This window comes from Octopus bimaculoides, chromosome 23 (assembly GCF_046866305.1).
Source record: "Octopus bimaculoides isolate indiv1 chromosome 23, ASM4686630v1, whole genome shotgun sequence".
Classification (NCBI taxonomy): Eukaryota; Metazoa; Mollusca; class Cephalopoda; order Octopoda; family Octopodidae; genus Octopus; species Octopus bimaculoides.
In genome coordinates this window covers 12,215,848-12,227,277 of record NC_142950.1, presented here as the reverse complement: position 1 = coordinate 12,227,277, position 11,430 = coordinate 12,215,848, and the positions used below count along the sequence as shown (strand labels likewise).

The 11,430-nt window shown below is 38.0% G+C and overlaps 2 protein-coding genes across 2 annotated transcripts in view; both read right to left on the bottom strand.

Moving 5' to 3' along the window:
* LOC106880353 (cilia- and flagella-associated protein 57) lies at nt 1-3,677 on the bottom strand. The gene has a single exon (XM_014930237.3). It carries the CDS (start codon nt 3,535-3,537, stop codon nt 166-168), a length of 3,372 nt encoding a protein of 1,123 aa, XP_014785723.2. The 5' UTR covers nt 3,538-3,677; the 3' UTR covers nt 1-165.
* Nucleotides 3,678-10,829: 7,152 nt separating this feature from the next.
* Nucleotides 10,830-11,430, bottom strand: part of LOC106880354 (tubulin polyglutamylase TTLL7) — a 34,993-nt gene continuing 34,392 nt past the window's right edge. Inside the window, exon 12 of the mRNA XM_014930238.2 lies at nt 10,830-11,019. Coding sequence (XP_014785724.1) covers nt 11,005-11,019 — 15 coding nt within the window. The 3' untranslated portion in view covers nt 10,830-11,004. The remainder of the gene's footprint in view (nt 11,020-11,430) is intronic.

Sequence of the window (11,430 nt, the reverse complement as noted above, 5' to 3'; positions counted from 1 at the left end):
TTCGGTGAGATTAACTTTATTAGTTATAACAATATTATAAAAAAATTGTTGCTTCACAGCAGTTTTTCTCTATGCAAAACAGATATATTGCAACATATGATTCGTTTCGTTTCATTCAAATGATTAAAGTGAGATGATCAATAAACAGGATCCAATACATAGTTTTCATTTAGCTCCCCCGAGTATCGAATGCAAACGATAGTTTTGATATCTGGTTTTCTGCAATATTTCTCCTATGTAATTGCATTTCGTTAGCAAGCGATTAGTATCTCGAGAAACCTGTTTTGTGGTGCTGTTCAACTGATGTTTTACTTTGTGTATTGTGTATTCGAAATGGTTCCGTTGCCGACTCCATTCCATTTGTACGCCGGGATCTGTAACGACAATCTTGTCATCATTCCTCGCGATGTAATTTCTATAAAGAGATTTGATGTTGTTCTTCAGCTTCTGCGGTTCTCGTATGAAGGTCATGCAATTGAAAAGATCAGAGCAAAAGCTGTTCAACACGGCTGTTTTTTTGTGCAGCATCGTGCGTACTTGGTCCAGTTCTTGTGAGGCGGCTACTAATTTCTCTTTCGTTTCTGCTATCGACTGGCCCATGGTGACAAACTGGCGTGTAAAGTATCCCAGTTCGGTTTCCATGGCGCTGACCTGCTTTTTCAAGTTATCGATTGCTGTCTCCCTCGCTTCGATTTGGCGTTTCAATTCGGTGATATTTTTACATTCCAGTTCACATTTTGACACATCGATATTGTGATTCGTCAACTTCAGGTCAAAAAAACGTCTTTCTTCATCATTTAGCCCTTGGCATTGGATCTCTAGTTCATTTAACAAGTGATGTACATCTTTCTCCAGATTATTCTTAACAATGTTTAGTCTTTTTACTTCCATTTTGTGTTTGTGGCATTCATCTTCACTTTCTTTTAGTTCTTTGGGGAAAGCTAAGAGTTTCTTCCTCAAAATGTCATTTTGGTCTCTCGTTTCAAAATTAGCATGCCTCTCGATATATAACTGTTTCTCATATTCAGTTTTTTTGTTGATATATTCTACTTCGGCATCCCTCTCTATCTGTTTCTCGGCTTTATTGTGTTCTTTCTGCTTTATCAAAATTTCTTCCTCGTATTGACCAATTTCTTTTTCTAAATCTTCGAATTTCTTTTTGTATTCTTCTCTCAACTGTTTTTCTAGATGTTCATGTTTTTCTACCATATCTTGTTCTTCTTGCTCCTGTTCTTCTAGTAGTGTCGTTAATCTTGTACGGAGGGTCTTCAATTTTTCACATTCATCCAATAACTTCCTATCACTAGCACGATTGAGGGACTCTACTTCTGTGCAATGACTATCAACAAGTTTTGCCATTTGTTTGTCATACTTAGCATTTTCTCTGACTTTATCGCTCGCTAGAATTTCATTTTTGGTTTCCAAATTTTCTTTTTCTTGAATATAATTTCCGCATATCTCTTTTATTTTGTCGTTGTAGCTTATGTCTCTGAGATACAATTGGTACGAGTTTTCATTGGAAAGGTTTTCTACACGCAATTTCAGATTTAAAATTGAAGAATTTTTTGCTTTCAACTTTTCGCTCGGAATTAAAACTTCTTCGGTCCAAATGGTACTCATGTCTCGTTTGAAATTTCGACCTTCAAAATCAGTAACGTTCCATATTGCAATCGAAGAATCTGTTGATGTTGAAATTAAATATCGATCATCAGGTGTAAAAATCACGTGTGTAGTTTCGAGACTATGACAAGGATAATCAAGATATTTTCCACTTAACGTTACAGGATACTCCAAACTTCTTATATGACCATTATTAGTTCCTACAAATAGCATTGTATTGGACCATGACAGAGCAATTGATGTGAAAAGAACCTTATCCGTCAGCAATGTTCGTATTACGTGAGACTTGTAGATTTCTTTCAAAGAATAATCCGAATCAACGACGTATAATTTCTTGTCGAAATTTATTGTAAGATCATGATGAGAGCATGATTTCAAGATACACTGACAAATTCGCTTCTCGGTTCTTATTTCCCATTCGTAAACTGCTCCATCCATGTCGCATGAGATAAGATTATTGTCATCCACACACCAGACGGTAGTTTGAATTTTGCCGTTGTGACCTTTTAGTTTAGCTAGCTTTTCGAAATTAATCGCCGAGTACACCAGTATGACGCGATTGCTGACCGCTGCGAACATGTGACCACCTCGACTGAAGTTGCAATGCGTACACATGCGGATATCGAATTCCTTAAACTGTTTGAAGTCGTTCTTACGAATATACATGAAACGTAATTTGTCGCTGAAGCCTGCCAGAAGAAATAGTCCCATTGGGTGCACAGATATGCTGTAGACTTCTGATGAAAAATCTCGAGAAAATTCTAAGCTACACGTTTTGTAGTTCCATAGTTTTATAGAACCGTCTAGCGAGCTGGTTGCAAAGAAAGGTTTCCATAAACAGACACAACATCCAGTGACAGATTTATAATGGAAAGGATGCACTAAAACATCAAACACAATTACTTTATTCGTATGTTTTGTTTCCCGTGGATAAATTTTTGTGGAATACAGTTGTTTCATATTGGTGCTAATAGCAAGAACGTCATCCGATGGATTCACCATCATCCATTTTATAATCTGGTCACACAGGTCACTTTTTTCCAAACCATCTGACGGCAGAAAAACACTCCTGACAAACTTGTAAGTATCCTTGGCCTCAATCCTTTCAAAAAAGTGCACACATTTACCACACGCTGTAATAAACCCTTTAGAATAACTGGTAATAGCCGTTACTCCGTACGACTTGACGGATTCGTCGGAAACATACGTATATTGGAATACATTAAAGTCAAGTCTTAAATCTTTATCTTCGATAAACAACACTCGGCCACTGCCTGTACCCACCAAAAGACGTTGGTTCGCATCCCAGCAATAGCATTTGAAATCTTGAGGTACGATCGTCGGAAAATTGAACTGTTTGTTTTTGCATCCTTCGAAGCGGAACAATTTAAGAAACTTGTTGCCAAATACATACACGTTGAGATGTGTCTGAGGGTTGAAACTAACGCAATGAAGAATCTCCGGTGCAACAGAAACTGTCACTTTGGTCGAGAGAAGTAGTTTCGATCTTTTCCATGACCAGTAAAGTAAGGTTCGTGATGGGTCGTCACATATGGCCACAAGATATCGGGAAGTAGATGAAAAAGACAAACTAACGATCTTACAAGAATGCAATACTTGGCAAACTAAAGTTTTCATTTTCCGCTTAGTTATCAAATCAAGAATGTTTACAGATGGTTTATCGGAATCCAAAGCAACGGCCGAATAGTTACGTCTAGGACATACAGTCATTGCAGTTATTTCGGCTCCTTTCTCTGATGCTATGAGAAATCGCATGGTTTTCTGTTCGGTGTTAAAAAAGACACAATAACAACCACACGTATAAAAGATAGTTCGTTCATCAAGATAAAAAACATTGCTAGAAATATCCGAGTTGATTCCAATCAAATATTTTAAAGTCGCTTTAGAGAAAGCCATTTGAAATCGTTCCCCAAACGTACCTGATTACTGTTCTAAGGAATATGTTCTGTGGATGATCTTCGCAAAACGAGGCTTTAAATAAAGTTAGTCACGTGATCCAAATGACAAACCCTTTTCAGCATTTTTACTGTTAGTCTTTTAACTATTTCGTCATATTACACACACCATACACATATTAACACACATTCATACATACACGCGCGCACAAACACAGACACACACATTGATGATGTATTTAGATATAACTATTACGTCATTATTGATAGGCTTTTCAAAACACGTATCTAGCGTCAGACTATTCCAATAATTATATATCAAGGTTCACTGAAAGCAGGGATTTGTCCAACCTATTTTGATGCGGAAATCATACAATTTTCCCCAAAATCTGGAAACCGACACCAGCGTATTGTACAGACAACGCCCGCTATCTTAATGTTAATAAAACAATGTTTTAGAAAGAGAATTATTGCTTACAAATTTTGGCACAAGGCCAACAATTTTGGGGGAGGGAGTAAGTCGATTACATCGACTCCAGTTCTCAACTGGTACTTATTTTATCGACCCCGAAAGGATGAAAGACAAAGTCAACCTTGACGGCATTTAAACTCAGAAAGTAAAGATTGACGAAATACCGCTAAGCATTTTGCCCGGTGTGGTAATGATTCTGCTAGTTCCACTACCTTTAGAAAGAGAATTATTAATATATAAAATATATAAATCCAGACAACATATGAAAATTTGGCGGAGGAAAGGAAGTGGGTTTCCTAGATCAGTAAGATTAATGATAATCATGTTTGTTGTGCACTGTTGTGAGCCAACACTTGCAGTAAAGATATGAGGGCAAAGAGAAAACCAGAGAGCCGATGTTCGTGGAGGAAGTTACTGGGTGAAGGTTCTTGGTGAGTTTGGACATAACAAAGGTTATGAGAGGAGGATATTCGGGTGTATAAGGATAGTAGTGGCAAGAACCTAGACAACTCCGAGGTCAGAAGCCATTATAGTTGTGATAGATAAAGCAGAAAAACGAGACAGCACCTGTGGGCCGTAGTGATTTTATGCCTGTCGTTCGGGTTGTACTTTTTATGAAAGGGTTTCTATACCTTGTGGTATTTCATCATGGCCGAAGTCTGTCATACCGGCCATGATGAAATACCACAAGGTATAGAAAATATGAAATACCACAAGGTATAGAAAATACATATTCGCCTTTATATATTTAATCCTTTATATTGAACACTCAATATTTCATCTATTCAATAAGACATATTCCATATATTCAATAAGACATTCAATACTTTATTTCATAGTACCATCCATTTTTATTTTATATTATGTATTGTATATTCCATATTCTATATCCCACATTGGTTTTGCGGGAATATAAATAAAACATAAAAAACAGACAGTGTTGGAACTCTTTTAAACAAAATAATATATATATATATATATATATATATATATATATATATATATACATACACACACACACACAGACACATACATATGTATATAGGGAGAATTCACAAAAAAAAAAAACAACAGACGAAGACAGGTGCTGTAGACAAACAGATATATTAGTTTAACGCTCGGGAAGTGAAAAAGTCTTAATGTTTCGAGCCTATGCTCTTCCACAGAAAGGAACACAGAAAGAAACAGGGAGAGAAAAAAAAAACGTGTGTAGTCGTTAGCGATCTATCATGGCGAATATATATATATATATATATATATATATATATATATACAGAGAGAGAGAGAGGGAGAGAGAGAAAGAGAGGTTCAAAGTGATAGAGAACATCATTATTAGCTTCAAATTTCGGGGGAGGGGGTAAGTCAAAAACATCGATCCCAGTGCTCAACTGGCACTTATTTTATCAACCCGAAAAGGATGAAAGGCAAAGTCAACCTCAGTGGAATTTGAACTCAGAATGTTAAGACTGGTGAAATGCCACTTAGCATTTTGCCCAGAATGCTAACGATTCTGCCAGCTCGCTGAACTAGAGAACGACACTGTTAATGACTATCTTATGTTACCTTAGAGATGTTGCAGGAAAGAGCAGTAGAAAGTTGGCTGAGTGAAAGGGGTTGTCTCTTTTCGCCAGGTTACATCCCCAGAGAGAGAGAGAGAGAGAGAGAGAGAGAGAGAGAGAGAGAGAGAAAGAGAGAGAGAAAGAGAGAGAGGGTTACAAAATTTTTTCTTTTATTTGTTTCAGACTGCAGCCATGTTGAAGAATTTTAGTCTAACGAGTCGACCCCAGTACGTATTAGATTTTGTAAAGCCTGGTGCTTAGTTTATTGATCTCTTTTGCTGAACAGCTAAGTTACGGGGACGTAAATACACCAATACCGGTTACCAAGCAATGAGTGGGAGGAGACAAACATAGACATACATACAGACAGACACATATACGATGAGACTCTTAGTTTCTGCCTACCAAATCCACCCACAAGGTTTTGGTCAGCCCGAGGCTATAGTAGAAGACACTAGCCAAAGACATCACACAGTGAAACTGAACCCAGAACTGTGTGGTTGGAAAGCAAACTTCTTACCACACAGCCAGTTTGGTGAGTATGGGAACGAGTTGTGAGACGCAATGTTTGAGTGTAATAAAAAAGACATTGACATGTCAATAGTCTTCTTTGAAGCAATGGGAGTTATTTTTCATATTTGGTGTGTGTGTGTGTGTTGGGTGGAGTCCCTGATCGAGTGGAAGGAGGGAAATTTGGATGGCATTGGCCAAGGGTATGTAGTATTTCTCAATGGGGCTGCTTCTTATAGAACCATCGTTATTTAGAAGAGGAGGAAAAGGGACTCTGCAAAGTTGGAAAATTTATTATAGGGGGAGTGGCTGAGATTTTCCAGGTGTCGTAGACCTTGCTTTCGGCTCAAACATCTGCAGCACAGCTACGAGCATAGCACTCTGATAGTACTTGGGATATTGAGAGTTCAGCGTGAGAGAGATATGAAGGGATATGCCTAACAGGATGGTTTCATTCACCTGCATGGACTTTTCTGATGAGTCTCAAATGAAATGTGTGACATTAGGAATAAAATGACATAAAACTGGTGGAACACCAACCAGTCAGCTGACTTTAACTACCTACAACAAGGTTATTACGATAAAAAAACATTGAAATGTGTTGAATATTTTTGATTAAAAAAAAACAACATTTTTATCGTAAACCAAAAAGTCCTCGTTACTATGAACGACAAATTCAGAGATAGTTTGAAACTTATTGTTCTTGAACCAGGTGTAATAGGAGTCACTGTCGAGATGCGTATTGTAGTTGCTGCCTGTCCGTTGTTTTTGTGTTTTGACAGCACTCTAGCCAGCTGCTGGTTTTGCTGCTGCCTACTGATCTCCGTCTTCTGTGTCCAGCCTGCAAATTTTTTTTTTCCCATGAGAGTTCCGGGCCCCGGTAATGAACTCATTTGCATACGACTAATCAGAGCTCACATTGACCTTGTTGTCAAGTTAACAAACAAACTCTACCAAGTAAACTCAAGACGAAGAACGTTTTTGTAAGTCAACCAAGTTCGCCAAGTTATTCCTGATTTTAGAAGGAGACAAGTAATTAGATAGATTTGCATCTATACATATAATTGGATTTTGTTAGGGCCCCATATGGTAATGATGTGCATGGGAAAAGTGTGGGTAGAGGGTGATGTACTAGCAACCCTCTCCCCTTACTGTTTTACAAAGTAAACAACAACACAAATAACTATGCAGAGGCAGTCATGGTTGAAACAAGAACAAGAACAACAAGCATTCTTAAAATAAAAGAGAAAAGAAGCATGGTCATTCCTTCCCCAAGTGACCTTATCTTATCGCCCATCACATGTTATGCACTCATAAATTAGTTTGATAGTTGAGCTCTGATTGGCTGTATGCAAATGAGTTCTTAGCTGGGGTCTGGAACTGTTACGGGAAAAAACTTTGTATTCAGCCTGGTGTCTGCTGTCCGGTGTCTCTTGTCTGCCTGAAGTGGCTAAAATGTACTGAATATAGAGTAGTGGCCTTCAGTGCCGGACTTATAGGGGGCAAAGGGGGAAATTGCCCTGGCCCCCTGCTACAAAGGGTATGTAGCACTCAACTCCCAGCAATCATGCATGAAGAGGCTCTTTCAATATACAAAGGTATCGTGACTTCTTAAAAGCGTAATGGATTCACCTTTATGATAAATAACCATAGATTTTGCCACTTTAGAGACACCAATTCAGTTAAAAAGCAGAGACGACAGAGAAAAATGAAACAACAGAGCACTCCTGAAAATGTATGTTTGTATGTATGTATCTGTGTGTGTGTGTGTGTGTGTGTGTGTGTGTGTGTGTGTGTGTAAGTATGAAAGTATATAAAGATAAAAAGATTGATAGAAAGAAAGTTATTGTCCCTTGGTTAAATTCCTTCTTGCAACACATGACTGAGCAATGACCTTGAGTTGACCACTTGCAATTAAAGGCACACACATACATTGCAACTTCTAAACTTAATTCAGTGTGGCATTGAAAACTGGTTTTATTTTATAGAACAAGTCAATAAAGAATATGTTCCAAAATTTAAATTTTGAATTATTTTTAATTATAAAACTACACCTCACAACAGCTAAAAACATTTTTTCTACTTTAGAATTATTGCATATATGTTCAGATGTTTTTCCTTAAATCAAACCTTTTTTTTTTCTTATTTTTTCCCTATATTTTTCGTCATTCTATCAAACACTTGAAATTACCATATGGAAGTGGGGCAAAATGAGTAATTTCTGATTTCTTGTTATTTTTTCCCTATTTATTTTCAATCATTACATTGAAAGTTTTGCATTCCCATTTTGTACCATTGCATCATCTTCAGGAGTAAAAATTGGTCAGTATAATTATTGTAGTTATTGAAGATGAGAGAGAGTTTGAAACATAGATAACAGTTTTTTTTTCAAAGAGTTTTTCCCCAACTTCGACCCGATTGTAATTGAGGTAGCTAATAAAATATCTGGATAATTATTGATGTTTAACCATCAATATTCTTTTTTCTAATGGATTCTACATCAATTTTTTTCTTACACTAGTATCTAATTTGATAATCTTCAAGTTTCAAAAAATAAAAAGTCTAAATCGGGGCAAAATGTGTGTTTATTAAGCGAAAACACCTAAAGCTCCGCGAGGCTCCGGCAGGGGTGGGTGGGGTGTACTCTATTGTACTCTTTCACCCCAACTTTCTCTTAACCTTTCTTTCTGTTTCTTGAGTAACACAGCGATGGACTGGTGTCCTGTCCAGCTGTGGAAAACTGGGCCCATGAGCCTGGCTAAGCTTTAGAAGGGCGCATAAATAAATAAACAGAAATGGTACTATTCAATATTATTGAAAGAACTGCACAGAAATGGTCTTTATAGTTTAACCCTTTAGTATTTAACCAGTCATATCCGGCCCAAATATTCTACCTATTTTGTGTTGAAACCAGTTAGATCTGGCTTCTCCAACCTATGTTGCAATGTCATTCTAAAAATAAACAATCACATCACTGAAATATCAAAGCTACAAGATAATGGATGATTAATTCAAAGCAATGTGTATAAATAAATATTACATTTGGCAAAGAAATCTGAATGTAAAAGGGTTAACGGTACCATTCCTATCAATAGTTGAGCAGTACAATTGTGGCAAGACACAAATGGTACTCATGCTACACCAATCAATTGATTAAGTCATCCCTTCTTTCCTATCAGAGATAAGGAAAGGAAGAAGGTGGATAGCCTCTGAGGTGACTGAGAGGTTTGTGGTGTCCCTAGAATATGGGGAAATAGTGGGCTATACACAGGGTAATAGGGAAGGACTTAAATACAATGAGTTTAAACCAGGCCATGCCATGAATGAGAAAGAGAAAAAGATTGACGTAGCCAACCAGATAAAGAAAGAAGAGGCAAAGAGCTGCTATGTGGAGTTTGTACACTAAAGCAAACAAAGAAAGTTTAGGAGGAATTTGTGGTTAGGTGAAAAGGTAGGATGGCAACATCTCTGGTCTTGAGAACCATCCAGAATGAAGCTTCTGATTTGCTCTTTCTATGATATGATTCCTGGGCCTGCAATCTTAAAGTATTGGCAAGTAGAGGTGAATCATCATCATCGTTTAACGTCCGCTTTCCATGCTAGCATGGGTTGGACGATTTGACTGAGGACTGGTGAAACCAGATGACTACACCAGGCTCCAATCTGATCTGGCAGAGTTTCTACAGCTGGATGCCCTTCCTAACGCCAACCACTCCGAGAGTGTAGTGGGTGCTTTTACGTGCCACCGGCACGAAGGCCGGTTAGGCGGTACTGGCAACGGCCATGCTCAAAATGGTGTATTTTACGTACCACCTGAACAGGAGCCAGTTCGGCGGCACTGGCAACGATCTCGCTCGAATGTCTTTACACGTGCCATCCGGCACAAGTGCCAGGAAGGCGATGCTGGGCACAGGTGCCATGAATGGTATGTACAAATGTGTAAAGGCTGAAATGATGAGGCATATACTCTACAATTGTCCATTAAGTCTGGAACACAGATACACATAATGTCATAAGTAAGTACTTAAAATACTGACTGATACCATGGTGGAAAAGGTAAAGTGAAATAACAATGGTGAAAGATTACATGAATAGTTGAGCATGGAAAGCTATTATAAGGAAGAACAATTATCAAAGATGGGAAGGTCTTGGGAGTTCCCTCTTGACCTTGATGGTAAATATCACTTTTTAGCACCAAAAGACCTGACCTAGTTTTATGATGCGCCTTGGTGCATGGCTCAGTGGTTAGAGAATTGGGCTCACAATTATGAGGTAGTGTGTTTGATTCCCAGACTGGGCAGTGTTGTGTTCTTGAGCAAGACACTTTATTTCACATTACTCCAGTTCACTCAGCTGTAGAAATGAGTAGCAGCATCCCTGGTGTCAAGCTGTATCAGCCTTCGCCTTTCCCTTGGGTTATATCAGTGACATGGAGACAGGAGGCTGGCATGCATGCATGGGTGACTGCTGGTCTTCCATAAACAACCTTGCCCAGACTTGTGCCTCGGAAGGGAACTTTTCAGGTGCAAACCCATAGCCATTCATGACCAGAAGGGCCTCCTCTTTTTTTTGGGGGGGGGGGTTATGGTGCAAGGAAAGGAAGGTGGGAAAGATGGTAGAACTGACAGTTCCTTGGAAAGCAGATATCAAAGATGCGTTCAATAATTAATGCAAGTAAAACAAAAAAAAAAAAATTATAGTCTTGTGATTAATTCTCAGACATTTTCAACAACTTAAAATACAAAACAGATGTTAAGCTTTTTACTTTTTTCATTATTTATTAATACGATGATAACAACAAAAAAAAAAACAAACAAACCCCCAAAACATACTGATAATATCATTCGTCTGATGTTTTTCAAGGAAAGTGAGGGTTATGCAGTTTACTGTGGGTTGGCAAAGCAAAATATTCATCCAAAAAAATCATTCATAAGCAGGTTCCCTGAAAATAAGAAAAGAAGAAAAATACCAAAGAAATTTTCTCAACAAACACAAGATTGTCATATAGGGTGTTTTTTGAGTTTTTATGGCATCGGTTTTTTTTTTTCCACCTTATTTTTCAGAGAGGCTTAGTGGTTAGGGTTATCAGCTAACAATTGTATGGTCATAATTTCAATTCCTGGTGGTGAGTTGTGTCCTTGAGCAAGACTCTTTATTTCCCATTGCTCCAGTTCACTCAGCTGGCAAAAATGTGTTGTACCTGTAATTCAAAAGGGCCAGCCTTGTCACATTCTGTGTAATGCTGAATCTCCTTGAAAACTACATTAAAGGTATGTGTGTCTGTGGGGTGCTCAGCCACTTGCATGTTAATTTCATGAGCAGGCGGTTTAATTGATCGGATCAACTGGAAACC